Source organism: Stenella coeruleoalba (genome assembly GCF_951394435.1).
Source record: "Stenella coeruleoalba genome assembly, chromosome: 8".
Taxonomy (NCBI): domain Eukaryota; kingdom Metazoa; phylum Chordata; class Mammalia; order Artiodactyla; family Delphinidae; genus Stenella; species Stenella coeruleoalba.
In genome coordinates this window covers 43228306-43245344 of record NC_137154.1, presented here as the reverse complement: position 1 = coordinate 43245344, position 17039 = coordinate 43228306, and the positions used below count along the sequence as shown (strand labels likewise).

General features: G+C 50.2%; 1 protein-coding gene across 2 annotated transcripts in view; it reads left to right on the top strand.

Moving 5' to 3' along the window:
- The window catches only part of MICAL2 (microtubule associated monooxygenase, calponin and LIM domain containing 2), a 223985-nt gene that overhangs the window by 113567 nt on the left and 93379 nt on the right, over positions 1–17039 (top strand). The window contains exons 16-20 of one of the 2 annotated variants that reach the window (XM_079930564.1): positions 5112–5180; positions 8079–8222; positions 9657–9779; positions 11019–11552; positions 12771–12896. In XM_079930564.1, the coding sequence (XP_079786690.1) occupies positions 5112–5180; positions 8079–8222; positions 9657–9779; positions 11019–11552; positions 12771–12896 (996 nt within the window). The remainder of the gene's footprint in view (positions 1–5111; positions 5181–8078; positions 8223–9656; positions 9780–11018; positions 11553–12770; positions 12897–17039) is intronic. The other variant, XM_079930563.1, reaches the window with a different exon arrangement.

Below are 17039 nucleotides of genomic sequence, written 5' to 3'. Positions count from 1 at the left end.
GAGTCCTGAGTCCACTCCAGGTTGCCCCTGGACACGCACAGAGGAGGCCTGCACAGGAGACTGAAAACTGCACACGTACACGGGGCTCCCCTGCAGTTATACAAGAAGATGTCAATGCAATTAGACACGCAGTTTTCACTGCCCTGGTTCACGCGCCCCTACGGACTGGAGATGCAGGCTAGGCTGCGCTTGCGTGATTTTGTACACCAGAGCTCAGACACACGATCTGTATGTACAGGTGCATCTGTATTTGACCTCGCCCCCTCCTCTCGTCCCTCCATTCCCCTCCCTCCCCCTCACTGACTTCAGAGGACCATCTTGATACGGGGATTGAGCAGCCCACCTTTGTTCGCATGTGGCCTCTTAATCTGAAGAGGGCTCCTTGTTTCTCTCCTGAGCCAGTCTTACAGTCTCTCTCCCTCCTGGTTTTTGATGTTGGTGTTAAATTCTTCTTTCCTCCCTAATCTTATTTTCCTGATAACATCCAAACTCCAGCAAAAGAGAACAACTTTGAGCAAAATTGAAGGCTCTTCCTCCATCCAGAAACTTGTTTATTTTAGAGAAAATGACTTTCCCATTCCACGCCAAGAGGGTCGTGCCTCTGGTGAGTGGTAACCTACTGGGGTTGGTTATCTCTGAAGACTGGATGGCCCACGCCTGGGGAGGAGGAGAAGAGCTTAGGGATTCTGTTTTCCTCTTAAAGAAAAGCCCTTGGTCTGCTGCAGATCTGCCTCTGTCCCAGTCAGCAGCTAGAAGCCTTGTAGCATGGGACAGTTCCTAGAGACTCCAAAGCTCTTGTCACCAGGCTCACAGGTGACATCTGATCACACATATGTGGTCTCTGTCTCCTGTGTGTGCATGTGAGTGCATACACACACACACACACACACACACACACACACACACACACAACCTGTCTGTGCTCACCTCATCTTACCACACGTGGGTAATGCCTAGATTTATGTCCACTTCAGTTATGACACATATTATATTACATAAAGGGTCGAGGTGTCTGATCTTTCTTTTCCCCATTCTGGGCCCATTCCTTGAGGGACAACACAACACAGAAGTTGTCATTTGTCCCTGGAAAGCCCATCCTAGAAGACAGGTGGGTGGCCCCAGGATTTATCCTGCTCGGCTGGCTGATTCTGACCCAGGTCCTCCTCTAGCGCTGACCCTGGTGGAGTGGGGTTCACAAAGCATGACTCAGATCAGTGTCTGGTCTGAGCTGGAGGGTCCCCCTCCCAGCTCTTCTCCTTGACCCTCCTGCACAGACACTTTCCAAAGATCCAGGGGCAGTTACATAAGAAAGTGCTTCCTCCATTCACCCAATCATTCAACACAGATTTACCGAGTCCCCGTATTATGCTGAGTTCTCAGTGCTGGGGGCACAGCAGTGAACAAAGAGGGCCAAGTTCTCTGCTGGAGGGAGCTGACCTTCCAGTGTCACTTCCTGAGTTCCTCTCACTCCCCTTCTCCAGCTCTTTTCACAGAACCACCCACCCAGCAGCCAAAACTCCCACTAGGGTTCTCGTACTTCTCAGGACGAGTCTTCAGAGACTTGAAGATGGCTTAGGGAGTCATCCCAGGTACTGATGCTGCCCGGGTCAGTTAGCACAGAGCTTAAGCAACGTGCCCACCCCCATCCCACCCTGGGCACCTGTGGTCTGCAGGTCGCTGCTGAGGGTGATCGCTCTCCTGTTCTCTGTGTAACTGCAGCCTGGGATTCTGCGCTGACTTATAGAATGGGGATGCAAGCTGAAGCCCAGACGACAAATACGTATTTGGGTCTGGTGGGGATTCAGCACGTGTTCAAACCTCTCAAAGTTCCTCAGCTTGTCTGCAAAATATCGTAATAACATAAACATTGCATTGCTGCGAAGACAACGTTGAACAAGTGTGAGCTGCAGGTCTGAGCTCCTTCTCTGGCACATGGAAGGGGCTCTGTAAATGATGGTCCCCATCCCATACTGACTAAATGAAGATGCTCTTTTTCTGAAAACGGTAAAACTAGTTGGGTTGACCACTGGCTTCCGTACTGCAACCATGATGGATCCAGCATTTTACAGTGTCATAGCGCATTTGCTCCTCTTGTTACATTTTGAGGAAGGCATGGGACATGTTCTCATCCCAGTTTAAGAGATGGGGAAACTTGGTCTTAGGGAGATTATAATGCAGTGCCGTATAGGTGGTCAATGTCAAAGCCAGAGCTAGAATTCAGACTTTCTAATTCTGTGAATAGCACTAACCTAACTTAAAATGTCTAACACTTATATAGCACTTCAGAGGAGAAGAAGTGTCTTATATACATGAATTTGTTCATCCTTACAATAACTTACTTATGAGCTAGGTAGTATAGTAGCTTAGAAGTGAGGAAACTAAAGTCAGAAGAGTTGGGTGATTTTTCCTAAGGTCACTTAGCCGGGAAGTAATTCATGTCAGAACTCGAACCCATGGCTCCATACTGCTCTGCCATTGAAGGGAAGAGCTCTCTTGCCAGTGTCACTGACCATCTTTCTAAATATCATGGTGGCCAGTATACTCTCAGGACACTGCCTACAATGGCCAACCTCTCTTCCTATGACCTGGATCTGAATTTCTCCACCAGCTAACTAAATATAAAGTTGGAGCTAAAATCACCTTAAGTCAGGCAGTATGGGAACGTGATTATCTTGTGCTGATCAAATAAATGATGAGATTGGTAGACATATGTCTTTGATTTTTTTTTTAATGGAGAACACCAAGTAGTTTAATGAATGCCTTTTGGTATATAGAATCTTTCAAATCATTGGGAAATAATGACAAGAAGGTATCTTAGGGTGAAAGGGCAGGAAAAATTAATAAGAAAGTGAGTTATTTGTTTATTCTCATACTCTCTTGGGGCACAATAAGTATTTTCTTCCCCCTTCTACCCCAGTTCTCTACAGTGCTAAGCAGAGACCAAGGAGAGGGCATTACGGAGGCATTTTTGGCTCCCCAATAGTGATATACAGATAAGAAAAAAATTAGATAAATCTCTAGATTTGTGTTTTCTCAAGCTTTTTGTTTTAACCTAGCTCTTATCTGAGAATCAGCGCTTCCGTGATAAATCCATAAGGAAGAACAGAGACCCTGTGGATTTGTATGTTGCTAACCACATAGACTGCATTTTATTGTCCCGTGGGTCTGGCTGAATCAGAGGAGCTGATGTTGCCCCACCCACTTCCTTTCACTCCTCCCCGCAAGGATTTGGGGGTCTTCTTAGGTGCTGCTGCTGGGTACCCTCCCCCCAGGAGTGTTTTCTGTGAGCCTGCGGCTAACGTACTGAGTTTGGATCCAGGCAGGCTCAGTTGGACCAGTCACAGCCAGGGCTGCTGAATGCAAGAGAGTAAGATGTGTTGCTCTTTGAGGGAGAAGCCAAGTCCTCATTTAAGGTGGAAACAAGAAGAACAAGACGATGCATGAAGTGTTCTTGTTGGGAGGAAACCCTGTACTTTCACAGGCACGTCTCCGGGCCAGTGCAGGGCTCACAGGCCGTGGAGCCAGGCACCCAGACAGCCTGGGCCTCTAGGACCCGATGCGGTAAATAAGGTCATCTGTTTCTCTTGGTGTTGGCCCAAACATTTGGGTTGAAATCATTTCCATTCACAGAATAATGATTTATTAGAAGCTGAGGAAAATGTTGAAGGGAAGGCGAGGCCCTTTGATCTGTTGTTTTATGCTGCCTGAGCAAGGGAAGGGTCACATTTTTGAACAAATATCAGTAACTAAACTGTAGTTAATTTTGTCTTAAAATTTTTTTAAGGTACTGGTAAATAGGAGGAGGGGCGGGGTGACGGGGAGTGTAAGTGCCGGGGAGCAGGTGCTTGCCTGTGGAAGTAAGTTGAGTACACACTAGACTGCGTGCTGGGGACTTTGAGCATTACTGTTGATTTAGAACAACCAGGAGGTGAAGGATCCTCTGTGATGGGGCAAGGTGAGAATGTGTGGGGCTGACTGGGCAGCATGCCTGGGTTTGAGAGGAGAGGGTAGCCAGCAGCCCTTTCGGCTGCATCCAGTGTGGAACAAAGGCTGGGATTTAATCTGGCCCTGCTATGGAGGGCCCCGCTGAGGGTGTCGGAGGCTCCCCCAGGGAGGGACACGCATAGTCGGTGGGGACGGCTCCATGGTCCTCAGTGGGCTGGCCGTTTGGGGAAGGTCCCAGCTCGAGGTCTAACCCCAGTGTCAAGGAGAGGGTAACCCAGCAGGGTGCATGGCGAGCCACTAAATCCAGCCTGCAGCCCCATCCCAGCTCGTGGCATCAGCTCAACCTGTGCAGTCCCCCTCCTTCCCTTGAGGAGATAAGTCAGACCACAAGTGTGCCCTTGGGTGGCCTTTGCAAGGGTCATGCAATGGGCTTAGGTAGGGCAGGGTTCTCTGGATTTAAATGTCCAGATTTTGGAAGAAGAAAGTAGGCTGTAAGGGGTTATCAATGGGACAACCATGCAATTTGTTGTCTAAACCAGGATATTTTTGAAAATGAAAGGGGGCACTATTCATAATTATGCTGGGAGAAAAAGCAATACATCAAACTGTCCTGGGCAAACTGGGCTGTATGGTCACCATAGTTTTCAGGCCATATCTGATGCTACTTTGAAGTTAACATAATGTCATTTACCAGTAGCTACAGTGGTGGCTTAATGGCAGGAGTAATTTGCCATCAAATTCCTGGACAGCTGATCTAAGTCCCGAGAATCCCCGCCTGTGAGGGGAGCCAGTGGCACCTCTTCGTAGGAGGTGATCTCCACGGGGCAGCATCAGCAGGCCCAGCTGGGACCACTCTGAGTCCAAGGTCATTGACAAGGAGACAGTCCCTGCCCATGTCATAGGGATTCTTTGTGCTTCGGAATGTTTTGACATGATTTTGGGGGCTGTGTTCCCACCCCCTTCTGACAGAAGCCCTGGCTCCCGAGGTTGGGGAAGGCTCCCTCCTCTGTGCCTGAACAGAGCCGAAAGCGTGTGTCACGGTGCAGGGTAATTTCTGCCCATCTGTTTCCTGGGCCGGCAGCTGTGGCGGGCAGGGCTGGATCCCCAGTGCTGGCATCGCAGCCCTTGACAGCCCTGAGCTCACCATGCTTTCTTGGCCATCACAGGTGGACAGCCGAACCGAAGAGAATGACATGAGCAAGCGGAGGCGGAAAGGCTTCAACAACCTGGACGAGGTGCGTGTGCTCAGTGTCGGTTTACACAAAGCCCGTTTCCTGACAGCCAGTGGCCACAGCCCGCCCACCTGACCGTGGCAGTCGCCTTCTTTCTTTCCTCTCTCATGAACCACTGGGTTCCAAGCTTGGCTTGATGGGAAAAAGTTGGGTCTGGTCACTAGCTATGTCACCCTCCCAGGGTGTGGCTTATATCTGTAAAACACAGATGATGCATTTGCAGTGGATGACATTTTGCAGAATTTTTAAAGATTAAGTAAGAGGACGTGTATAACATGCCAATCATGGTCTTTGGCACCTAGGGTAATCAAGATATAATCACTATTAATAGTAAGTAGTAAAGAGGCACCAGCAGTCCCACTTTTCTCCCAGTCCTAGTTTCTACCTTTTGTGTTTTCTGTAAAGCAGATGTCCCGGCGCCCACAAATGCCACCTTCTGGTGAGAGAAGAAAGTTTCAGACTACTTTATGAAAGCCAAGCATGAGTCTCTCTCTTGCTACTAAAAAATTGATCAGAAAAAGAGTATCAGTTCTTGCTTCCCCAGGCAGCTCTGTAAAGAGACCTGAGATATATAGCTCATTCCAAAAAGCCATTCTAATTCCACAAAAGCAAGCTTAGATACTGTCTGTGAACTGTAGGATATCAGCTTTAGCTAGCCTACTGGCTGATACCAAAATGATGACATAGAAGCAAGGGGGATCATTTGTAGGATGCATTCATACTTCATTTATAGGACTTAGAAAGAAACTTCTTTTATCTTATATGGTTGAAGCACTGCTGCTCTTGGCTCTGGCATGAGCAAGAAGCCAGTGAACAGGGAGACAGTTGAGAGGAAGAAGCCGTGGCTGATGAACTGGGCTGGAGAAGCATCCCATTCCCCAGTTACGGGTATTGGCTCTGCCTTAAGTGCCTGTGATTCGCTCCCGCCTCCTCCCAAGAAGCTTCCCTTGGATACATTTTATCCCCGCGGGGAAGTCTTCTCCTGCCTTTCATCTGTGGCTTATTTGAGGGGGTGTTTGTGCTGTTTCTGTTGTTGGCAGCACAAGATTTAGAGTGTGGGAAGAAATCTGGTTGCACCTGCCCCTTCTGAAATGGCTCTTTTCTGGGCCAGCTGTTTTGCTTAAGTCAGATTTAACCAAGCAATGATGCTCTCTAAATTCTTGCTACTCATAAAGTGTGGGCCAAGAACAAGGGCACCAGTATCACCTGGCAGCTGGTTAGAAATGCGGACTCTCAGGGCCTACCCCAGACCTCTTGAATCCAAATCTGGTTTTGAAGGAGACCCCCCAGTGATTCACATGCACATGAATGTCTGCAAAGGGCCGCTCTACACGACCCACTGTCCTGGCCTACTTTGGCCTGTACAAACAGTGACCAGCCTAGCAAACTTGCCCTATTCACACTCAAGCCTGGGTTGCTATGCAGAGTTAGTTCCCACTTTGAAGTAGGGAGTGACTCTTTGGCTTGTGTTTGTCCAACTCTTCAGAGTGGCTGTGCATACAAGGTTTCCCGTGGGGCTGCTACTCTTAGAGAATCTTAAAAAAAACCCAAAAAACAGTTGACTACAGCTTGCCTCTTCCCATGAATTTCTTCTAAGTGAACATATCTTTGTTTTGAGAACATCTGTTCCTGGGAGGGAAATTCATTGTCTCCTCAGGAAAACTGACTACCCTCTTGAAGTGACAATGCCATTTGTATTTCTGAGGCTGATGGGAGCAGATCTATGGTACCGCGGAACAGACGTTCACCGGACACCCATCATTTTTAAAGTTTTATTTGAGCAGATGAGCTAAGAAAATCTTACACAGAATTCCATTTCATAAAACAGCATAACCCACTGGTCACGGTCAACATCTAAACAGTCACAAGTCGTGTCGATATCACGTGTCCCGAAACAAAGCAATGAGAAGGGCCCTTCACCTCCGTTACATCCTTCTCCAAAATCCCTAACTCTGGGCTAATCATGAGCAAACATCAGCCCGACCCAGATGGAGGGACTTTGCACAAAATAGCTGACCAGTCCCCTTCAGAACTGTCAAGGTCATGAAAGACAGAGAAAGGTGGAGAAACCATTACAGATGGGAGGAGGCTGAGGAGGCATGATGACTAAATGCAATGTGGGATCCTGGATTATGTCCTGGAACCTAAAAGGACATTAGTGGGAAACTGGCCCGATCTGAATCAAGTCTATAGTTCTGTTAATGGTATTGTGCCGGTGTTAATTTCTTAGTTTTGATAACAGTGTCGTAATTATTCCAGATGTTAACGTTAGGTGCAGCTGGGTCTACGGTACGCAGGAACTATCTGTGCTGTCTTTGTAAGTTTTCTGTCAATCTAAAATTATCTCAAAATTAAATGTTTTTTTTAAAGATAGCAACAACAGAGCAGGACTCGTTGCCACTGGGAGTGGGGCGCAGAGGAGAGAAGGGAAGCCCAGAGCCTGTGCCTTGCCTCACTGACATCCCCTCTTGCTTCCTTCACCCCCCAATTCTTCACCCTTTGTCAGCTACATGATATATTTTGAAAACTATTCTGCTCATCATTTCATTATTATATTTGACTTTTTCAACAGTCACATGAAGGTGGGTTACTGCTCGCATTTTATAGATTAGGAAACTTCAGAGAAATAAATTGCCAAGGTCACTGGGCTGGGAGGTGAAAGAGTCAGAATTCAAACACTAAGTGTCTGGCTCCCAAGCCTAGCTGTGCCCATCTGAGAAGACTCGTCCCACCTGTGAGCATTGTCTCCAGAGTGGGCATTGCCTCCTCTTTTGCCTCACTTCCTCAGACCACAGAGGGTGTCCTTCTTCAGGAAACTGTCCTTGTCCTGAGCCCCCAGGCCCCCTCCTTGATACCTGGGTTGCAGAACCAACAACCAATGCATTGATTTGGCTTTTGCAGCCTTCAGCCTTTCCTAGCCAGAGCTTGGGCTCCAATCAAGAGGGCTGTAAAGAAGGTGGAAATCAGAACAAAGTCAAGTCCATGGCAAGTCAGCTGCTGGCCAAGTTCGAGGAGAACTCTCGGAACCCCTCACTCCTGAGGCAGGTGAGTCCTGTCAGATGGTCACTGACCCCGCCTACCTGGTGAACAGAACCCTCTGAGAAGCCAGCAGCAATGTCAGGCTAGCACTGGATCTCAGGTGTGCCAGCCAGACCTGGCTCAAAAGGAGTCTCAAGCTTCTTCTAGATTTGGAGTCAGACTTTTCTAAAAGGGGCTGGAGAGCAAATATTTTAAACTTTGGGGACCATCCGGTCTCTTGCAATGACTCAATTCTGCCATGATAGCATGAAAGCAGCCATGGACGATCTGTAAACAAACGCACGTGGCCGTGTGCCAATAAATCCGTATTTATCAAAGCAGGCAGCAGGCAGGGCTTGGCCCGAGGACTGTAGTTTGCTGATGCCTATTCTGCACTGGGGGAGAAATCCTTGCCCCGATTTTGTTTTGCTTTGCAACCATGACTTGTTTTGCAGCCATCTTTGAGATGGTGCAGCTGGAGGGAGCTTTAGAGATGCTGATTGCCCAGTCCGTGGTGAGAACACCTGTCCGAACCAAGGTCTTAGCTCCATGTGGGCCCATAGGAATGGGGACCAACCTCGAGAGTGTCCCCTGCTGCCCCCCTCTCCTTGTTCCCTTGGGTCAGGCTGGCAGAGCTGTTGTGTCTGACCAGGGTCCATGTGAGGCTGAAGGAGGTGGGATGCTGTGGGTCAGGCTGCAGACCCGGCTGACTTCTCTTGGACTCTGACTTGGAGTCTGCACTTGGATGGTTTTATTTGCTCCCCCGAATTCCTTTGGGGCACCACTGTCACATTACAAAAGCTTGGGACAAGGGGTTCAGTTTTTCTTTGGAGAACATCTGTCACATGACAGAATTAGGCTCCTCTCAGGAGAAAGACAAACAATTGGTTAATTCTGTTTAGAGGCAGTTATAGACATCTTCCTAGTCTTGATGTAGACCATGCCCCTCCTGGACAAACCGACCTTCCCCAGGAAGCCAGGTTTTATTATAAGGGGGCCATGTTCCTAAGACTTGTAACTGTCTGAGTTATTTTCTCAACTGTCCCTCCTGGAGGCTTGGCCCCTTGCAGCCCCCAGGTATTGATGAGGGCTTTCTTCCTTCAGAAGGACTGTAGCATCCCTTTCATCTAGTGGGCAGGAAGGACTTTGGGACTTGCCACCCTGGCCTGGTATGTGCCTGCCCAGTGCCCCGGGTCTGAGCCAAAAGCACAGCCTCCTGGGGATTCACACATTGTCCAAGAGAAGGGGACCATGGGACTTGCTGTTCACACGGACAGAGGGCCGGGGTTCAAGTTTCCTAGCTGGGCCCAGCTTGTCAGAGCTCAGCCCAGGGCTCGCTCAGCATCTTCAAACTCTCTCTCCCTGACTCTTCTCCTCTCCTCCCTCCAAGTGTCTGTCTGACTCGCCTTTTCCTTCCTATTTCCTGCGGCTGCTTTTTCGGACTCACCTTCCTCCTCCCAGGAGCACCGTGTCTCAGGGATAGGTAAGCCCATACTGCGCTCTTCCTCTGACCCTCCTGTTAACTCTCGCCGTCCCAAGCCAGAGGAGCCCACACCCAGCCCATCACCAACTCTGAAAAGGCAGGTAGGGCTCCTTCCAGTGGATGCTGTCTTGGTGAAACCAGAGGGAACTTTGATCCAGAGGGGTGGGGTCCGTGGCTGTCTCTACAGCCCACATAGGGCTGATTGTAGATTCTCTGGGAAGGCAAACACAACTTGAGGTTACCACCCTTATAGGTAGGAATAACCAAGTATGCAGCATCTTAAAATACATGCCAGTCAGGGGTATCGACTGACCAACTACCAGGCTCTTGGTGCTTTATTTGCTTGGGGAAAAACAGACCACAACACACAGGGTATTTTGTGTGATGCCCCTGGGACACTTAGCTTATTTGCAGACCTCTTGAGTAGGGTGATTTCTAAAATCAGTGGAGAAGTGACAGTGATGGTGGAATGGGCTCAGGTGGCCAGCTGGCCGCATGCCATTGAAGGGGTAAGACTGGGATGTGGTTAGACCTCCCCTGGTGTCTGAGCAGATGAGGACCTGCCCAGTGGGCAGGGAGGCAGCCAGGAGCCATGGGCTGAGGCTTTTTCCAGCTAATATCTCTGGGTTTGGAATTTGAATAGAATCACTATTATTGACCACAGCACTCAAAAGTGCCCGGTCAGCATTAGAAATTTGGTATTGCTTCTCGGGGAGTGGAGGTCAAAGGAGGTCAGTGTGGACATATTGCAGTGATTCTATGTCTGTGTGTGTAAGAATCATCTAGAGAGCTTTATTAAAAATAGCAATCTCGGGCTTCCCTGGTGGCACAGTGGTTGAGAGTCCGCCTGCCGATGCAGGGGACACGGGTTCGTGCCCCGGTCCGGGAAGATCCCACATGCCGCGGAGCGGCTGGGCCCTTGAGCCATGGCCGCTGAGCCTGTGCGTCTGGAGCCCGTGCTCCGCAACGGGAGAGGCCACAACAGTGAGAAGCCTGCATACCGCAAAAAAAAAAAAAAATCAATCTCTGGTACCCACCCCCTGACCAATTAAACCTGAATATCTGGGGGTTGGGCCCAGACTTTGGGAACCAGGGTGGTACAGGCTCTGATTCAGTGGGTCTGGAGTGTTGTTAATAACAAGACGGTATTGTTAAGGAGGATGTCAGGTGATACTGATGCAGTTGGTGGAAAGTCAACACCCAAGGTTAGTTTGGAATCTGACTCAAGGTGGCATCTGGCGTGCCCTTGTCCCTGGTCCTCATGGGGATTCCTCACAGTGGCGGGGCATCCATGGGAGGGCCACAGTTGGGAAGGAAGCTTGATTTTCCTTCTCCCCCAGTTTCCCTTGGTGGTTGTCACGGGGCATGTGCTCCGAGAGCTAAAGCAAGTGTCTGCTGGCGGCGAGTGCCCGAGCAGGCCCTGGAGAGCCCGAGCCAAGTCTGACCTGCAGCTGGGCGGGCCAGAAAATCCCGCCGGCCTGCCTGCCACCTGCCAGGGAGCGCTGGCCCTCTCCGGGGTGCTGCGGCGGCTGCAGGAAGTGGAAGAAAAGGTTCTCCAGGTGAAAGCCTTGCTCTTTGCCCTGTCTCTGCCCTGCCTGTGTCTAGGGTGCCTTCCTTTCCTCCCCTCCCTCCTCCTGTCCAGGGCGGGTGCCGTCTCCCATCCTGCCGTGTGTGCTGAGGGCCACAAGCCCACCTGGCTGCCTCCCCGCCTCTCCCCTCACAGTGTCTGTCTCTATCTCTTTTTTCTTTCTCCTTTCTCACCTTGGCTGCAGAAAAGGGCTCAGAATTTGGCCAACAGAGAATTTCACAAAAAGAACATTAAGGAGAAGGCGGCTCACCTTGCCTCTATGTTTGGACACGGGGATTTCCCGCAGGTAAATGCGGGGCTTTCAGAGCCCCCAGGAACCCAGGTGTTGGACATCCAGGGAGGTTACTTGAATCAGTCTCTGGAGATTCATTTCTTCCTTCCTTCTCCCTCTATAGCCTGAAAAGCTATTCACTTTTTAAGTCACCAAAGGATTTGGACTGGCGTCTAAAAAAGCTCCAAATGAGAAGATTCAAAATAATTAGACAGATCGTGACAAAAGGAAAACCAAGGCAGAAAAGTGGGCTCAGGTCATAGGAAAACATTACTGAACAGAAACGTGTGCTGTCAGATCTTAGACAGCTTCTGAGTAGGCTGAGCTTCCTAGGGGTCAACACAAAGAGGGAAAGCTGGTCAACTGCGGGAAGCACATCACAGTGCCTTTAAGGTGAAAGCAAGCCAGTTGCTCATGAAGTCTGGGGACAGGGTGGAGAGATGCCCCCATGGCCATCATTAGGGAGACCATGAATGTCAAGGTCAACCACGTGCTGTAACCTGTGCTCTGCTTTTGTGAAAGGCAGCACCAGCCAGAAGAATGGCCTTGCCTCAGGATAGAAAGCACAGCCCCCACCCCCGGCCAGGCACTTATTTAGAAACTTGCTGAGAAGAAGAGGGTGTGCTCACAAGGAGATGACAGAATTGAGGATGAGGCCCCACGGCACTTGTACGTGTAAGGTGCTCCCTTGCCTACAGCAAGCCTGGTCTCTAGAACATACCGCCTCTGCTGCTTTCACCCAGCCTCCTCCAGACCCGTGTCCTCTGCTACTTGGCAGAAGTCATAGACGTGGGAAGGATACTTTGCCTTCAGTGCATTTTTAGGGTTCCATGTGGCTGCAGAGGTCCCTGCTGGAGCATCTACCCCAGGGTAGCCTGGGCTTGTCCTTTCCTAAGCTTGCAACTACTGCTTCATGCCAGGCTCCAGAGTGAGGCCTTCAGGAGTTAGTGCTGGTGTCGGCAGCAGACGTAGGCAGGAGCAGGATGGTTCTACTCCAGCTATTTTGATTTGACGAAGGAGCCAGAAAAGTTGTAGCAGAGTGAAGTGTAACCAGCAGTCAGATGGTCCTGCCGGGCTCCAAAGACACAGGCTACCTTTTTGTCCTGAGACGTGGGCCTGGATGTCCTTTCCCCTCCTTGGATGTGTAGGCTTGGGGGCTGCATCATCGAGGCGAGCTTCACTGTGCGTCTCCCTGGGGATAATCATAGTTTCCTCTGTTTCTGTTCTGTGCAGAATAAACTACTCTCTAAAAGCCTGTCTCATACTCATCCTCCGTCTTCTCCCTCCTGCCTTCCATCTCCTGATTCAGCTGCTACTTCCTCTCCATCGCGTGTTGACTCTGTTTCTCCAGCCAGAAAGGTAGTTGTCCTGAACAATTAGCTTCCCCCACTCCCTGCATGTTCTGAGATATTCTCCGGCTCTGCTCCACCTACACAGACAACCATCTGAATCTTGGCTTGGCCGGGAAGAAAATTTATAAGATACTTTACAACGGTCCTGGGTTTGGTTTTGGTTTTGTGCTGGAGCACGAAACAAAGCAGAAGAGGCAGCACACAAAGCCTAATCAAACGGTGCTTGCTCGTTCAGCACGCCCTCGCTGGGCACCCACCATACGCCAACCACCGTGCCAGATGCTGAGAAGACAAAGCGGAGGGAGGTACGGTTCTCTTATACGGTGTAGATGGCAAACAGCACCTCAGCATAGAAATGTGTCACACTTTACCATACAATATTGCCAAATTTGGCTGGTTCTGGCCTAACAAAATGGCAGTCTCACGTGGTGAACTTCATTAATTCTATGAGAGGTTTAAGAGGCAAGATTCTAGGAACCCAGAAGGGAGAAGCCTGGGAAGGCTTCACAGCAGAGGTAATATGGGAGCCGAGTGTTAAAGATTATATGGAGGGATTTGGCTAGAAAGAAGTGTAGGGGAAGGGCATTTTAGAAAGGATCTGGCACGTGGTAAGGAAGGCAGGTAGGACTTGCATGAATCAAAAGACATTTCTGGTGCAACTTGATTTTCAGATAAAGGTATTTATGGGAGTGCAGAGAATGAAGGTGAGAGCCAGCTCGCTCTTTTTGCGTTAAGGGAATTCACTCTGCCCTCTTGTAAAGAGGCACGGAAGGATCCGCTCTGAGTTCTAGAAGGATAGCGCAGGTAGCAGTGTAGAGGGTGGAGAGTTGGTGGGGAGCTGACGTTGGTTGAGTAGATAATGAAATGCATCCGTGAGCAATGATGAAGTTTGGGTTCTGGAGCACTTTTCATGTTTTTTACTTGTCATGCTGTTACCTAATATGCCAAGAACATTACCAGGCTGGTGTAGGAGGCGGGCAGTCTCCGGAGAAGCTTAGCCCCTGGAAGGGATGAGCCTAAAAATGGACGTGAAGCCCGCTTGGTTAGCTGTTGCCACCATGGGAGTAGGTTGGAGCCTCTTTCTGGAAGACTGTGTTCCCCTGAACACCTCCGTTCCGTCTGTTCCCACCTGGGCCCGTCTCCACGTGCGGTGCTGAGTGTGCCCCTGTCAGAGTTACTGCTCGTTCGTTTCCACCCAGTTAGACCAAAGCACAAACCAGCCACCTGCTGGTGCATTAGGGAGAAGTTAGGCGCTGCCTCCTGGGAGTCCCACCCCCACTGACCTCCACTGCTGTGGGGAGAGGAGTGCAGGCAGGGTCTCCAAGAAAGGAGCAAGGAATATTAGGAGCCCCGCCCGCTCCAGGGTCCCCAGTGTGGATGAGAAGCATCCTGGAAGGGCAGCAGGAGATGATGCGGGGAAGCACAAACACCTCCCATCTTCAACTCTACTGAACACAGCCGTGGCTGACATGCCTGGCATCTTGTTCCAGGTCAGCTTTGCTTAGCCGTTTGACCTTAAACATTGACCTTGGGAGACTTGTCTGGGCCTCCATTTTCTCATCAACAAGAGAGTGATTCTTGGCTCACGTGATGGTGAGCTCTGTGGGTGAAGACTGGCATATTTGTCATCACCATCACCAAAGCTTCAGAGTAGCCTTTGTGTCCAGCTTGGGAGAAGAGCCTTCCCTGGGGGGTACTTCCTGCTGTGGAAAAAGGTCACTGGCACCCTTGACAGGCTGATGGGAGGGGCAAGGGCACCTGGGCATAGGCAGGCAGTGGCTGGTGCTTCTGGCTGGGCAGCCAGGCCCACACCTTGCTTCCCTCTGGCCCAGCCCCTTTCCGGCTAGCCCCGGGCATGCCCTCTCTCGCCTCTGCTTTTCTTTTGTCCTTAGGAAGTCCTGACTTGGTCACTGCCCTCTAGAGTTGAGAGCAGAGGTGGGACAAGAGAAGCCACCACACATCCCAAGTCCCCTGACTTAGTTTCCAATAGGTGTTAGTTCCCTAGGTGATGGCAAGAGGCAGCCTGCCCAGGTACACGTGGGGCTGCCGGGGCGTGGCAGAGACACTTGTCATCGTGAGCCTATCCTGTCACATCATCATCACACTCCACTGCAGCCCTTGGCTGCTTCTCCACTGGGCTCTTCAAGCAGCTTTAAACCAAGGTCACTCATTAAGCCATTGAGTGAGCATTCATTCATCCAACGAATATTTATTGAATGACAGCTGGTGTCAGGCCCTTCACTCTTGGGATACACATCAATGATCAGTAGTTACCTTCCTGCCCTGATGAGGCTTGCATTCTAGTAGAGGGAGGTAAATAATCAGCAATAATATAATATATAATATAAAACTGCCTTCATGACATATCAGAAGGCAGTTTTTCCCCTGGAAAAATTAGAGCAGGTAGCAGGGACCTGGCATGCTGGGGAAGGGTAGCAGTTTCCAATGGGGTAGCAGGAGGGCTCTTCCTGGGAAAGAGAATTGAGCAGAAGCAGAGCCTCAGAGAAGACGACAAAGGTCCAGGGAGGAGACTAGTTCCCAGGGCTCCTGACTCCAGCCCATGTTCTCTCCTCTGTGCCACAGCAGCCAAGTATGAATGGAGGCCTCGTCGGTGGACCAGCCCAGAGGTTATGTGTGTGTAGAGCCCCAAGCCCAGGCTCAAGGGGGGCTGCAAATGGGGTGGGTGGGCTTCGGGATGGCCAATCCCAGGTCCTCTGGTCCCCACCGCTACAGGTTTGTTCTTTGTTTCTCCCAGGTTGGGGTAGAACAATTGCTCCCTGTTTTTTTGGTTTTTTTTTAAATCCCATCTCCCAAGCCAGCCTAGGCCATCAGATAATGGTGTAATTGGGCTATCTTAATAGCTTCTGACTTACTAATTACAGGCTGATGAGCTTTTCACTGTGTGGCTGGGAATGATTGGGGAGCTCTCAGTAAAGGCCACCCTAGGACACTTACTCTGTCTGTGCCTTTGTTTCTCCATTTGTAAAAAGGACCCAGCTTGGACCTGACACCCCCAGACCCCTCCAGATCTCACCATGAAGCCACTGTAGGCAGTTAAGCACAGAGTGGTGAATTTCCAGCTTCAAGCAGTTTTGGAAAGGATATTGCCAGCTGCACTGCTCCCCTGCCCCACCTGCAACTTTCCTACCTCTCCTGGACCCCACCCCAGCATTGATTCCACACTGGGCTTTGCACATGCAGAATCTGAGAGAGTGATGGCCTCCTCTGAGGAGAGAATTAGCTGCCCCTTAAAGTAGGTGACAGCCTGGTGACAAACAATTTTCATTCAGTCCTGGTAGAGCTCTGAGAGCCTCTCCCCTGGAGAGAGCCTGGGGCCTTAATGCTTCTTCCCAGAAGATTATGGGCTGCTCTGATTGCCCAGTGACTCAAGTTTGCCTCATTCAGGGGAGCCAGAGGAAGGAGGATGCGCTTGGAAACTGATGCTGAGTTCTTAGCAACCTCCTGGCAGGCAGCCTGTTTCTCTTCCTGCCCTGGAGCCCTACACCTTAATTCTGAGGATCCAGGGTTAATCACCTCCTCAGAGGAACAGACATGGTCAAACTTGTCATGAGGATCACGTGCTACTGACAGGGATGCAAACTTGGGTTACCAATTCCAGGAGATGTAGCCAGGGCTCTACCTTCATTCAGACTACACTTGCCTGCCCTCTCAGATTGGCATGTTGCCTTACATTTCAGTGATGCAGCTGGGGTTTTGGCCTGAATAGTCACAGGGAACCTTGAGGCCCTCTCGTTTAGGGCCCAAATTCTTACAGGAGTCTTATCTTTTAAGACCGTGGGCTATGAGATCATGCCCAGTCTGATCATCCCATCAAACCAGCCCTCCGGTAGCTCTATCAGCTCCCATCAACCCTTAGCTAACTTGTTTCTTCAAGGCAGGAGACCACTGCCAATTCAGCCTTTAGCATGGCTGCTAGCCATTTACCAAGGCTGGTGAGCTCTTGCAAGATCAAGATGGCAGCTGAGTGTTTGCACAGCTGAGCCAGAGGGAGGGCCTCACGGGGCTGGGTGCTGTGGTTAAGTCCTCCTGGGTCAGAAGAGCAATGTGCATTGCAAAAGGAGCTCTCTCTACCCCTGGAGGTGTTTGTTTTAAAACTGGATTTGCAGGGTTTACTCTAGAGATTTGCATA